The 15,334-nt window shown below is 41.7% G+C and overlaps 1 protein-coding gene across 2 annotated transcripts in view; it reads left to right on the top strand.

The window, feature by feature from the left end:
- The window catches only part of LOC116429785 (ankyrin repeat and SAM domain-containing protein 1A), an 85,334-nt gene that overhangs the window by 9,046 nt on the left and 60,954 nt on the right, over positions 1-15,334 (top strand). For both annotated transcript variants that reach the window (XM_031983119.2, XM_076371610.1), the window contains exons 2-7: positions 3,894-3,974; positions 4,178-4,334; positions 4,894-5,039; positions 5,258-5,380; positions 11,852-12,078; positions 13,193-13,409. In XM_031983119.2, coding sequence (XP_031838979.1) covers positions 3,894-3,974; positions 4,178-4,334; positions 4,894-5,039; positions 5,258-5,380; positions 11,852-12,078; positions 13,193-13,409 — 951 coding nt within the window. The remainder of the gene's footprint in view (positions 1-3,893; positions 3,975-4,177; positions 4,335-4,893; positions 5,040-5,257; positions 5,381-11,851; positions 12,079-13,192; positions 13,410-15,334) is intronic.

Raw genomic sequence — 15,334 nt, 5'->3', positions numbered from 1 at the left:
CATCGCTGTGAATTCGATAATCAACTAATTGTATACACTCGAATTGTTTGCGTGTAACCTCGATGCGTTTTGTGGATTGCACATCAAACGCACTGAAATGATGGTAAACTGTCGTCGATCTAATAAACGATTGTCGGCAGATATTAAGACACCCGAATTTTATTTGCGCTTCGCGCTACGAGCGGCGAACGCGGTGTTAATAAGACTGATACGTTTCGAACGTTTCTAATATCAGCGTAAGAGTAATGCGTGTGACAGTTCGAAGGACGAGATCAAATATTACATATTTTTATGTCTGGGTCTTCATATATCGAAATCATCGGATCGAGGACTGAGCAAATACTGAGCCTTCGAGCGTTCGGTTATGATGTGTATTAATCGAGGAAGATAAATATTGCTCTCTCTCGCGGTGTTTTTCCGCGGTCTCGACCCCACATCACCGAATCGTGAAAATAGTGTATTTTTTCAGCGTTCTAGCGAATACGTAGATTTTTTCTCGTCGTTGCTCCCCCATTTTTCAATAATTTTGTAATGGGTCTTTAGGAAAATCTATTTTATTAATGTAATCTTTAACATAACCTTGTTACGCATTTACGGTATGTGCTAAGCTCGTAAAATACAAGGAAATTTATATATTGGTCGAAATTAATAGTATTTTTGTTTTATTTCCAACATAACGAATTTGTTTAAACATAAAAAGAATCATTTGTTTTGCTTTTGGTGTCGTTGAATAATATTTAAAATTAAGAATTTGAAGAATTTAAATATTCTATGGAATGTTAGACAGTAGAATTTCATATCGATCATAAGTCTATCAACTTTATTTAAATTTTCTCCGCACCGAGAATTTTTTATTAGCTTGTCAAATTATGTAAATCTTAATATTACCGGGGAAACAGTGGGCGTATTTGCAACAGTATTGTTTTGACGAGTTAATTGCGTGTTCCTGGTAACGCAACGATACATGCAAACGATGGTAATGGCACAATTACGACGCCATTTGTAGCCCGCCTACGGTTTCCTCAATTTCAAAATGCACATCCACGGACACCTTTTCCCGGAATTTCATCGACAAAATTTAGGACTACTTCATGAATCATCGGTGAACATTTTCCTGGCAATCATAATTCAATTACAAATATTTCTTTCAGTTTCCACTTCCATAAACTATTTATTTTATACGAAACAGAATGCGCATAGAATTGAATTCCTCTATTAAAGAATTATTTTTATTCAATTTTTTTTGTACAGTATTATCATTATATTTTAATAACACATGAAGACATAATTACTGCATATTTTCCCCAGTACTTTAATACTGCTAACATTACCTACAATAATGAAGCATCAACCACATATCATCACTTAAATTCGAAATAATGACAATACTGGAGTCGTCTCTCGAACCTGTGAATGGTCCAGAGTAGGGTAAAATGGAACACCAATATTTTTTATAGACATTACTTGTGTATTGATCTGCAGTTGATCATAAATTATTCCGAGGACTTATTAGATCTGTGTCATGCGACACCAGCTCAATACGAGTTTTATCTACGAAAACATTGGTGTTCCATTTTACCCATCCGTTCTCTTTTACCCTACTCTCCATTTACAACTAAGACGAAGTCATAAAAAACTTTCTCAAGATGATTAGACATCCGATGATATGGTGACTGGATGATAAGAAATCCAACCGGTTGATCTAACATTAAAACTACCATTCGGTTCAAAATGATCCATTCCTGATTTTTTCTTTCTGGAATTATTAAAAAAGATAATGAGTGTTTCTCTAAGAAATTGCTAAAGAAATTGATTGTACAATACGCAAGATGAATTGTAAATCAGTTAGACTCAACGGATGCATTCTTGGAGATTCTATAAAGGAATTTCAAAAAGTCTATTTAACTGTTCGGTAGTTTTAGTACTAAGAGATATTGAAGAAATTGATTTAGCAGTATGCAAATCAGTTAGTCTCAACAGATGTATTCTTGGAGATTCCATATAGGAATTTCAAAAAGTCTATTTAACTGCTCGGTAATTTAGTGCTAAGAAAGAAGGTGTTCCGCTCGTCTCAAGGGGGATGAACGCAGAGCACGCGTACGCGTAGCGTTCGCAAGGGTAGTAACGCGTGGAACGTTTATCTCCGCGCGCGACAAAGGCGCGTAATGAGAACACGTGTTGGATGCAGGAAGCTTCATTAGCGAACCTGTTCCTGTCCGCGAGGCCCATTGTGCGACCGAATCGTCTGCTCGGCGCCGATGCCTGCGCGCACGCGATTCTTTGCCTCCGCGAGCCCATGTAGCCGGCGGGTATTTGTTACCGGCAGTAAACATGAATTCCTAATTGCGGAAATGGGCCTCGGCTGCCTCTGGATGATCGTTACCAGCGACCTGACAATCGGCGCGGCTTGAACGTCCTGCGAAATAATCCCCCAAACGTTGGGATGTTCCGAAGTTCCATTACCCTTTCGCTCGTTTTTCTAACACCCTCTCAACATGGACTGGTTATCTTCAGCTCGATCTTTATAAAGGGTACTTCTGGAAGAGATGGTCCACTTTTTTTTAAAAGAACTGTTATATCATAAATATCATTGGTACCTAATAAACAAGTATATATTTATGAAAATAAATGCTTGTAAGTAGAATAGTTAAGAAGGTATCTGTAAAAGATTCAGTATACCACTGAAAACAATTGAAAATATAGACACTTGACAATCTTAATGAGATCGGGCTATTATTGGCATTACTCTAGGTATCTAGTAATTAAGTAAAATGTAAATTTGTTTCTCAGTAGTTTTGTTACATTCAAAAGTAGGTTAATAATTTTGTTTAAATTGTATTCTTAAAAAATTTGAACGGATTGTGGTGCTAGAGATGACTTGTTGATTCACGATTGTAGCTGCTTGTTAATTGGTAAAATTTGTATGTATAATATTCTGTAACTAAGAACTTAGCTTTTTCGTGGAAATGTAGCCTAATGATGTTGTAAATTTTTTGCTTGGTTAATAGTATTATAATAATATAGAAATTTGGTTCGGTGAACGCGAAGTGTGTCAATACTTTTATCTATTACATTATGCCTTGTTTGATACTACGTTATTCCTAGATTGTGGGTATCAATCACACCGAGTTACCATGAATTTTTAATTGCGGAAACCAACCGCATGCCCACGCGTGTAACGCAGCCACGAGTCCTAGTGTAGATGAATTATAAACGATGCTGGTCAGCTGGTTGGCTCGTTTGTTAATCGGCTGTTGTAAATCAAGCATACATTTCCTGGTTTCCTCTGATTAGCTTCGCGATACGAAATCATATAACTCTCTAATTGGAGACGCGTTTCACGTTAGAAATGTCGATCGAGTTAATTACAGAATACATAGATACTGGACATTAAGAATAGAGAACTGAAACTTGAATGAAAGAGTATCGAGTTCTTGCTCGAAATCAGTAGAAATCTTGAAATATCATTGTTTGAAATAGAAACTCAATTTTCCTAAAATCCAGTAATTAATAGCTGAAAATCACGAGTGAAATAATAAACAATGATTTTCACGAACACTCTTCACGAATACTGACAAAATAAAATTACTTATTCTAAATAATTTCACGAAAATGATTTTTTACTAAAACAATCGAATACAGGGCTACCTATACATATATGAAGCAACACTTTACTTTTTCAAAGTAAAAATTTATACAGAAAATTATTAAAAATTGCACAATCGTGAACACGTTGTCTATCTTCGTAAGGATTCCTGTACTCAACGCTTACCATGAAATATGTCAAGATATTAAATTTGTTCAATTTGTTCAATTTGTTCTACGAAGGATTCAGTTAACGAGTAACTAATTCTTTCGAGTGATCGTAAATGTGCTTTGTTTTATTTTTCCAGCTTACGGCGGGGTCCGGGGGCTAACGTGCAAGACGCCAGTGGATACTCCGCCCTTCATCACGCAGCGTTGAACGGTCACAAGTACGTTTCGATCGGTTCCGATCAATCTCGATTCTTAAGTCGCGTCCGTTCACTTAATCGTCCCACTTCGCGAAACGATCCATAGAATTCGATGATCGTGGAATCGTCTTCGCCGCGTCCCTCGTTGATATTCCCTTCGATCGCCTATTAATCGATACCAAGCACATTCTAAAGGTAATTCGGGGAAACGCTTTTATCCTCAGGGAGGTGGTAAAGTTATTGCTCCAATATGAGGCTTCCACTAACGTCGTCGACGCTAAAGGCTCTTCGCCGCTTCATTTGGCAGCTTGGGCGGGCGACGCTGAAATCGTGCGGTTAATTCTTACCCAAGGACCTTCGGTACCCAAAGTGAATCTTACGGTCAGTGAATTTATGCCTTTTCTTTTTATTTCCTCTAATTAAAAAAACGAAACGCGGTATTAATATTTCCGACGGTACACTGTTTGCATTCATGAAACGTCTCGTTGATCCTGCCTTTGAAAACTCGATTCTCTCGGTGAATATAAAAATCGTGTTCAAGCTTCGCGCACATCAGATTCATGTATTATTATTGTATAACAAACACATGGAATTTGATTGTATTGTAAAAGAAATTCAGTCTGTTGAAGGATCACAAACATTTTTTTATGCGAAATTTTCAATTCAAGTTATATATTCAAGATAAAAGAATTCAACGATGTTTTTCTTTAGTTTTATTTTAGTACAATATTCAGTTTGATGAATATTATTTAATTTTTCTTATCGAAGTGGTACTGATGAAGTAGCATTTTAATTTATTGAATCGTTTGTACTTTCCGATGGAACAGTGAATCGTTCTCGCATTCTCAGGGTGTTTCAAGTTCATTTCGGCACTCGCCGATGCCGCGAGTCGCGAGCAAGTAATTTGTTAACTCGGAATACCGGCTTTGTATGATCGCAGACGAAGGACAACGAGACAGCGTTGCACTGTGCAGCACAGTATGGGCATACGGAAGTGGTGGCACAGCTGTTGCAATACGGATGCGACCCCAGTATCCGCAACAGCCGGGGAGAATCTGCACTCGATCTCGCTGCACAATATGGCAGGTAAATCGCAAGTATTTTTTCTTTTTTTTTATTCGTTCGACCCCCCGTTTTTAGTTGAAATTCGAACTTCTTTCGTATTTTTATGATCGTCCACCGGGTGCTGGCAATACAAAACTCTAGCCTTGTCAATTATTACTTAATATCGTCCGTATAATTCGATCGATGACGATTGTTAATTGGCTTCACGCTCCTCCAGTAACGTTAATTATCTTTTGTAGGCTGGAAACCGTGCAATTACTCGTTAGCACGTATCCGGAGCTGATCGTACCTCTTCGGAACTCTTCCTCGTCGGTGATTTTCCCTCATACTCCGCTGCATTTGGCATCGCGAAATGGACACAGGTAAGTCTACGATTTTCATTCGCTATAATTTGTATTCCTTATTATGAACTACATTTCATTTGTTTCATCTTGAGATTTTTGAAATCTTATTTTATTTAGTATTATACTTTTCTTTTAACCTTGCTTATAATATTGTTACCATTAACTGATTATTATTAATATACGTTATATTTTATTCTTTTATAATTTACTATAAAATTCCTGTAATATAATAATCGTAAAATGTACTTACTTCTAATAGCAGTATGCAGATTATATGTACTTTTTTAGTTACATGCACCTCACATTAGAAATCTTTTTTCACTGATTTCGTAGTCGAAAGTTTCATTTGGGATTCCATCTATCTCGTCCGTTGTATCTTAGGCCGCGGTTTCGATTATACCGTGTCCAATAACTAGCCGATACTGTTCGACAGCTCTACGTTCTCTCTTTATTTAATCAAGCTGAACCGATGATCGTGCATGGCGTTCGATCAACACGCGAGGGTGGCGGCCCGCGCGTTTGCAGCCGGTGTCCATGAAATCTATTTTATATTGCATTGCAGATCAGGATCGCTGTTAGATTATTCATGATTCGCGGAACCCTGCCGAACTCGTGTACGTTCGGCTTCCGAACGCGTACACGAGTCGCGCGATTAATTTGCGTTTGCTGTTCGGGGTCAAAAGAAAGCTTCGACAGATTTGATCCTCGATTTTCTATATTTTCCCGTCGAAATTAGTCACCAGGTATGAAAATATACTTACAATAAATTATATATTGTTAGTAAATCAATAAGTGTTACGTTGATTTTACATTCAATCGTCTATATGTTATTAAACCCTTGTTTTATCGTATCTGAATACAATTTATGGCGAAGAATTGCGGATTTAATAAACATTCTAGGACTACCTAAGTGTATTTTCTTGACAGTTGGAAAATTTATGGAATATTTTTACGTGAAAAACAACCAAATATGTAATACTGTTAAAGTGCCACATATCTCGAAGCACAAGTATCACAACACTGAAAATTTACAGTTTCAGAAATTGGTTTGTTCAGTATCTACGCCAGGGAACGGAAAAGATTTTCAAGCTTCTATTTATTATAAATTTATAACAGAAATATTTCCAGTAATTTTTATATATACACAATATATTTAAGTACATAATCTTCACTATTTATGCCTAAAACTATCCAGTAAACCTATCATCTATCATTTCATGTGTATCATTAAAACCGTGTTACTACCCTCTAACAAAAACTCTCGTTAAAACCTACGCCAGACAATTAAAATCCTTTCGTTGTCATCTGAATGTATCAATAGGAGTGTGCTGACCCGCAACTTCCCCGAACCGAGACTACCGCTCCCTTCATTCGTTGTCTGAGAACAGTTTTTTCCCTGGAATCGTCGGTGTTAACTACTGAGTAATGTCTCCCGCGCATTGTATCCCAGGAACAACAATGGACTCGTTTCAGCTAACCATAACGATGTCGAGCCATTTGCAGCGTTGCCCATTAGAGCCAATCAGAGAGCACCGCGTTGCGTAATTCCGTCGAATACGATATGTACGTCCTCCGACTGGCATGATCCGTTGCAACCCTCTCCTGGTTACACGTCCTATATTACCATCCTGCCGATCGCCCTCTCATTCCTCGGCGAGCTCAGCGAAATGCATTCGATCGCATTGTACCGTCAACAGCTCTGTCCATCCGTGCGGATTGCTGACCGCCACTCGATTACGAGGATCGTATTAATCATTACCTCTGAAACGTACCGACCTAGATCAGTCCGGCTCTCACGAGTTGGCTGAATCGCGATTGCTCGGACCGTACCCGGAATGTTTAATACCCTTTCATGCCTGAAAGTGTTCCATTGCTTGATAAACGCACCACGCCTCGGAATATCGTACTCCTCAAAGGATTTTGTTCTAGCCGTGTTCGAATTCACCATTGTTTCTTCTGACTTCGGAGATGATTTTTCCCCGGGAAATGCAGGTAGATCTTAAATTTTGGTTTTTCTACCAATAGTGTCTTAGCAGAGGGTATCAGTAAAATTTGATTAAAAATAAGTCTTTCGTAAGAGAAATATATGGATCAGTTATGACGTAGGATATAGTAGAGACTATTGGTTCACATAATGGGACACGTGATTTACTGCGCATAGTCATTGAAGGTTTCATTTTCGATCAGGAAATATTCGATTGTTGTGTCAATAATTATACAATATATTATTGCAGTTGAATCAGTAGAGGTTTTATAAATTTTTGACGAGTTTTGTAACTATCGAATGTAGCAATAATGTTTTTATTTTATTAATGAAAGTTGGGAATGAAAGAGATGGGAACGGTACTTTTAAATATACTGTTATTGAATGTTGTACCCGGTGTCAGGAAACTATGACGAATTTTCCTAGAATTGTTCCCGATAACGTTTTTCAAATTGTTTTCACATGTGCCGTGCTTAATAACCTGAAAATACAGTTTAACGGCGTTACAGATGAATTGTATTTGGTAAAGTGTGCGTTCCCAAATTTATTTCGGGAGAGTGGAATTCAGTTCGTTGTTGCGCGAACAATTTACAGATCGATATAACGGTGAAACAAGTCTACCTATGATAACAAAAGGGATATTCCGGCGCAAATGAAAAGAATTTTGCAAATATCACGGCGGGACCGTCGCGTCCGTTCGATTTACTAGTATTTACACAAATAATCGGTGATCGTTGCGTGGCGCGGTAAAAATGTCCAGTTAAATAAACGATATTGTAAGCACGAATCTTTGTTATTTGATTAATTGAACCGTTCAATCGGATGATGCAAGATTAACTGGATAATCGGTTGCGCCAGAGCCGTGCAATTAAATAACGGGAATGGATTTCGCGTTCTGGGTATAAAACAATTCTTTTCGCGTGTAGTTTGCTTGCGCTTTTGTGTACCCAATTTTTTCAGTGTAACGCGCCGTTGTAATTTTTTAAACAGTTTACTGTCAAACATTCCACACGAGGAACCTAATGGAACGAACCGCAAATATTTCCCCAGATAACTGTACCAATAATTGTAGAATTAATTTAATTGATCCCGTATTTGCTTTCCCTGACACGGCGATCCAACGCGCACAAACAAACCGCAGACTGCTTTATTCATTCACGACTAACAAAAATCTCCGAAATTAAACATCAAAAATCACAATAGAACATTTTACTCCTACTGCACCGAAATTACTAGTAAAATCGTTTAGCACTATTTCCATCGAAACAGCCTGCTGACATAAACACTTTAACACATTCCAATAAAACAAACTTATCATTACAATATCACATCCTTACGAAATATCTATCTTCTTCCTTCATCATCCTCGTCAAACCCACTAAACCGACCAATCCTCGGATCTCCGTTCCCCTGAAATGCCCCAAATTTCCATCCCTCCTCGTATCCAGTATCGTCGCGTATCTGCAAATCGAAATTCTATTTAACGCTTTGCTCGGCCAATTCGTTCTCATTTAACATCGCGGCGTCACGTGCATAATCCGGCTGGTAAGCCTTTAAAATAATCGACGTTGTCGGACGAGTCGCCAGAGGGTTGCGGGACACGGCGCGGCGAAGCGGAGGGGGATATGGGGGACGGATAACGAGGGCTCTCGAAACGGCCGGATAGAAAATCGTTCGGCGATCGTGCATCCCCGCGAAACGGCAGTCACATTGTAATCGGGTATAACGTCGGTTTTTCTATGCAGCTTCGCAGCCGGTAATCGCTTTAACTGGCGCTTGCCGCTTATAATGCGATCGCGTCGCGATGCACAGCCCGATGAATGCATTTTCCGTCGCCGGTGACGCGGTTCTCGCTCGTTCGCTCGGCCTCCGTCCCACAGCCTGTTCGCCGACCCCCGATTCCATCGTCGATCGAGGCAGAGCCGGCACAGCGCCGCGTTTTATCCGGCAAATTTTGGTTAAACAGCGCATCATCCCCCTCTCCCCCGTCGCCGCCGCGAGTTTTTGTCGTTGATAAACGCTGGTCACGCTCCGAGCACGCGTGGCAACATCTAGCACGCCGCGCGTTTACACGCGGATACGTCGATCGCGCGCGGTCTCCGAGTGTGTACGCTCGGTGTTTGCTGGTCGGTGTTTGCCGCTCGGTGATGCACGTTCGCCATTTGTCGCCTCGCGTGACTCTCACGGCGAGCTATTGGGAGCGCGTGAATAATAAGGCAGTTCGGGTCTTTGGTAAATTATTAACAACGGTCTTTTTTCGGTTCAGTCGTCGCGTGTTTTCGTGTGATATGGTACGTGTCGGTTTCGTGGGGTTTTAGTATGTTGTTGCGTGGTGTTTCGTTTCTTCTTGGTTCGCGTGGCTGGGGATGGGCGATGCGATTGGCTACAGGATTTTGTGAGCTTTATTAGTTGGTAGGTGCTGGTTTTTGGTGGTTGTGGGGAATTTTTAGGCATTGGGGAAGGAGATTGTAGGAGGTAGAAGGAAAATAAAAGGATACTTATGTTTGGGGGTGCTTTTTGGAACGCTAAGACGATGGCGTTGGATAAAGTTATAAATGTTGGAACTCGTGTTGGGGTAACTAGAATTTATTTCGGTCGAAAGTAAACCTTGTTGTTTATGCATAAATCGTCGTTTGCGACATAGATTGGTGAACCTTGATAAGACGAATATACAAAGTCTTTTAACAGCGTGCATTCAACAACTCATATATTACATATTTTATCATTATAGTCTTCTTATACTTTGGAAATCGTTTAATCTGCATTTCCATTTTGCATTATAATATAGTCTTTCCCAAGTTAATCGTATCCTCATTTCGTCAAGAATAGTTTTGAATTCGTGTTTGCATGTATCTACTTCAGTATCACTTAAAACACATAAATCAGCTATAGTCGAGTAATCTATCCTTCATAAAAGCTCCGAAACCCTCATGAAAGTTAAATAAACACTGTATCACAAAAAAATTCCCATACCCAAAATAGACAACAAACCATAAACCGAGCCAAAGACACTGATAAACGCAATCGGCGTCTGAAGTCCTCATCCTCTATGAACAAATCAATCACCCCCGAAACACCCTCCACATTCAAACCAACTCTAGCATCCCACTCAAACCAATTTAATCAGAATCCCTTATAAAAATCACACAAACCCATCAGAATCCTCTGCCGACACCAATATACCGCGAACCTCTAGAAAGCGTTCGCCAGAAAAATCGGCGCGGCAGTGTCGCGTAATGCAATAAGTTTCGCGCAATTCGATCAGCTCTCATCTCGTTGATTAGGTTCGAAAGGGTCCGGCAATCTCCACGGTCAAACACAGCCGTGTACCGAGGCTGCGTGCCTGCGTGCGTGTATGTACGAGTATTTCGAATGTTTGGATAGGCGCGAAACTACGCTGGCCGGGTGCGCGGAACTCGATCGCGTTCGCTCGTTTTCGGTGTTGGCGCGTGTGTGTGCACGCGGGGAGCCGAGTGCACGGCCTGGCGCAGCGTGTGCACACACCGGGCTGGGACACGGTTGTGTACCAGTGCACACACTGCGATGATTGCGTTCACGCACGCGTTTCACGCGTTCGCCACGATATTTGGCGGATCGGACGTATGCGGGGACGCCGGGGAGAAAGAGAACCGTGCTGGGGGCGGCGAGGGGGGCGGAGATCGAGCCGGGACAGAAGAGAAGGGATTGGGAACGGGACTGGAGTAATGTCTATTATCGGATTCAATATCGGTGCTCTTGGTAAGCCAGTATACAAATACCCCTATGGCACGGTAATAACAACATAGGTGCACGTGAATCCGATTCCCAGCCACGAATCCTATATGCGACGGATGGCTGCGGTCACTGCAGTCGGTGCACGGCTACCAGACAGATACAAAACGAAACCCCCGGGTTTCGCGCACCCTATCATCCGAAATGGGAAATGCGAGCGGCAAGCAGGCCACTTTCGGCGGGCGTCGATTCTGCCTGCACCGGGGGTATAAAAGACTCTGGGTTAGCGTTAAAACATAGCGAGAGGAGAGGAAAATGATTCTTTCAGGAGATTCGTTTTAACTATTTGTTCGGGTTCCTTTCTTCTTTGCTGTGGTTTTTGTGGATTAGTAACTTGTAGCTTTGATATTCGAGAGGTTATTGTTTCTTGTCACTTGTTCTGTGAAGGGGTTATTATACGAGTAACGTTTTAAGGGTTGACTTACTTTTGCGCGTTAGGTTTATGAAAATATTCATGTGTATTATATTTTTTTTCATGGAATTTGTGTTATGTAATTGTGAAGGTGGAACATGTGACACGCGGTAATGGTTCTTAATATTGAATTATGTTTGCACTTGTATGCTGATTGATTACTAATTGAATGTGTATTCGATGGGAAGCTTACTGGAACTGGATCATTATTTTGTTCGAGTCTGCTGTTTGTTCGAGTGCCACCACGATCGACCATGGATGATATGCACTAAAAGGATGAGAAATAATGCGATGTGAAAATTGTTTTTTCCGTTTATTTCAGGGCCGTTGTAGAAGTGCTGCTTGCTGCAGGCGTCGACGTTAATACGAGGACGTCTGCAGGAACCGCAATGCACGAGGCAGCACTCTGCGGAAAAATGGAAGTGGTACGGGCTCTCCTTGACAGAGGGGTCGATTTGGGAATCCGGGACTCGAGGCAGAACACGGTTTTGGATCTTTTGGGGCAGTTCCCGCCGCACGTCACACAGGACATCACTGCAGTGATAAAAAGTGCGTGTCTGCGAATTACACCATTCTTTGGAATTCATTTTCATTTTCTGTGTACCGTGTCGATGCTGGTAGTGTACTCTTAAGGTAGATGATCGTAAGGAACATTTAAATTAATTTAGAGCTTTTTACGTTTCCTTATTAGAATTTAGATCTCAACCTTTTTCCTTGTAATATTTAAATAGAAATGTGAAGATTTTAGGCCGAATGAAATAAATATGAATATCATTAATTTTTTCTAAGTTAAATATTTTTAAAATTAAATTAATAGCAATAAAGCAATACTTTTGAGCATGGTTAGAAATAGATCATAAGGCAAGGTATTAATTATGAATCTTTAGATTATTATATCATGTAATATTATTGGGAAGTTATATTTAATGAGTAGCATTGTTAATGTAACTTGTATATTGCGACACGGTATATTGTCAATAACAATTTCATCTGATTACTACTCTTGAATCTCAAGATCGCTGCAGATGATGAGAAGTTTCAAAGATCTCCCAAAAAGTCAAGAGTTTTAGGTGTCCAGGGGTCTGCAAATCTTAAGATATCTGTATCCTTGGAACCCTCTGAAATTTTGAAATCCTAGTATAGTTTAGAAATCCTAGTTTGAAGTTCCAGTACTTACACAAGATTGCAATTTCTGATATCAGTATATATAGCGTATCCCGTAATCGATGGTAAAATTTATGGACCACGATAATTATTTACTCAACGAAACACAAGCAGTATAATTAACAACAAATTATTCTACATGAAAAAATATACCAGTAACGTAGAATAATATTTTCTGTTCGAAACGTCTTCAGAAAGATCAGTATAAAAATTCGTCGAACGCACATATATTTCTCTAATTATCTAACTACATTCCTCACATTTCTTTTACATTCTCCCCTTTAAATATATCCTTGCAATTGTACCACCTGTACTTCATCGACAGTGAGCCAAGCGATGGACAAATATTCATCCTCCTTTTTCTTGAAGAACAAATTTCATTCCACGTTTTCAGCTTATTTTCTCGTGCAGAGTCACACCCCTTCCGGGTTCCCCTTGGCCAGGACACCCTGTACATTTTCCGAATGATTAACACTTCTGAATGACATGGTGCCAACAGGGCATAGGTCCTCCTCCGGCGTGGAGAGCGATGCCGACAGCGAAAACTTGCCACCGATTCCGGTCCAGGGCGGCGACTCGTTGGGAAGCCCTTACGAGAACGTTCGGCCAGGGGACGATCTCTCGCCGGCGGAAGGGACGTCGCCCACTCAATGGCAGTTCTATCATAAGCCTCGGGACGACGATCGACGCGTTTCCGGCACTTCCGTCATGTCTTTGTGAGTATCATCTCTTCTCCCCTATTTTTCGTCTTGCCTAAGCGCGTATCGTCGCTTGCTGTGCTCCTCTCCACCGGAAACGTCGTAAACTTTTTTCCTCTCTATGTGTGATCTTACGTGTTACCCGGCCCAGCACTTGCTACCGCGCTAAGTGTTCCTCAGCGAAGCGATGTGAATTTCTTTGCGCAATCAATGTACATGACCATCGTTCATCGTTTTCGTGGTACCTCGAAATAGGTTAGGTATTAGGTTAGCGGAATTCTGAGTAGTTGATCGACATCGAGGACCGTTAGAACAGGGTACATCTTTAGTTGGTGATTAAGTTGATGGAGTAAATAGAAATAAGTGAAACACAATAAATAATGTTATGGACGTTAGCTGAAAGACATTTTTAGCAGAGCACGACAGTCGAATCTACTAAAAAATTATTACATATGAAGCATTCCAGTGTTTGAGGGTAAATAACATTGAGGAAATTAGATAGGAATCGTTAGAAAAAGACATATTTTCAGTATTGTTTAGCAGAACAGGTTGAATCCACCAAAAAATCGTAGTAATCACGCGTGAAACACCCGGATCTCCGAAGAGGGAAGTAGAACGACGATAGAACGGAGCGTTTCATTCAGCGGCAGCAACGTGTCTACGCGAGGAGACGGTATTTATTATAAAAAAGAAACAGAGCGTCGACGATCGGCCATGTCTCGCTGCACCAAGAAAAAGGCCAAGGGAACAACAAGCCAGAAAATAAAAACCGTGCCCATTAATGGCACAAAAGAACGACTACGTTCGCCAACGACCAATCGCGATACTCTTCGACGACGACGCATCGGGTGCACACCGTCGACGGCGGCGGCGGCGGCGGCGGTGGCGGTGGCGGTGGCGGTAGCGGCCGGGTAGGTATTACCGTGCAACGGTCGTACGAACTTCGAAGGAACAAAACGAAACGAACAAACGGAAAAAAAGAGGGTTGAAAGGGAAAGAGAGGAAAAAAAAGTGATCGTGCCTAGCCGGGGCTGGCGTATTTGTGCTCATCCGGCGTCATCTTCGTCGAGAAAAGAATATCGCGTCAGTGCATCGGATAAGAGCGGAGGCCGGTAATATTTTCTAGAAAGACCGGATATATATAAATTTATATACACACACGTACACACGTACATACATATGCATACGTATACATCAAGTATAGATGAGCGCATAACCGTGGCAGCTTTAATATAGGAGATGTTGAGTAAACAAAGGCGTAGACGTGGACCGGCGGGTACACGGAGTGAATGAGCGGAGAGTGGCGAGTGCGAGTGCTCGGATGATGGTTAGCAGTGGGTACCCGTTAGTACCGATGCTCCGCCGGGTGCACCCGCCCCGCCGCACCGTGCCGAGCCGTGCCGCGCCGTGCCGGGGCGCTGGGCAGAGATGGAGGAAGAAAGGTTTCTCTCGGACCGAAAAGGGTGGCCGGGTGCGGAGGTGGAGGAAGAGAGGTTGGAGGAGGTGGCGCGGCCGCGTGTAGCTCCAGCGCGTTAAGCACCGCTTGGCTTGGTTTAATTTTCCTGATGTAGGTAGGCGATGGTGGGTCCGACCGCCTCGTTCACCCCTGGGTCACCCCCGCCGTATCACCCCATTGGTACCCTTCCTCTCTCCTCCTTCCTCTCTCTCTTTCTCTTTCTCTGAGCTGGTGCTACTGCCTAGCTGTTAAGCGCTACTGGTTGCTCCGGTCAGACAGAGACAGAGGATAGTCGGGCGAGCAAAAGACTGACAGAGGGAAAAAGGGAGAGAGTGAACGAGCAGAAGGAAGACGGATCGAGTGGACGTGGTAGTTAGCGGGAGAGAGACGAGAGATGGTACCAGTGCTCTCCGCACCTCCACCGTCAATGTTTGACGTCGGTAGCCGTAGCTCTGGACCGCCTCGAGATGAATCCATCACGTTAAAC

The sequence above is a fragment of the Nomia melanderi genome, chromosome 10 (assembly GCF_051020985.1).
Source record: "Nomia melanderi isolate GNS246 chromosome 10, iyNomMela1, whole genome shotgun sequence".
In the NCBI taxonomy this organism is placed as follows: Eukaryota; Metazoa; Arthropoda; class Insecta; order Hymenoptera; family Halictidae; genus Nomia; species Nomia melanderi.
The sequence above is the reverse complement of the archived record's forward strand: the minus strand, read 5'-3'. Positions and strand labels throughout refer to the sequence as shown.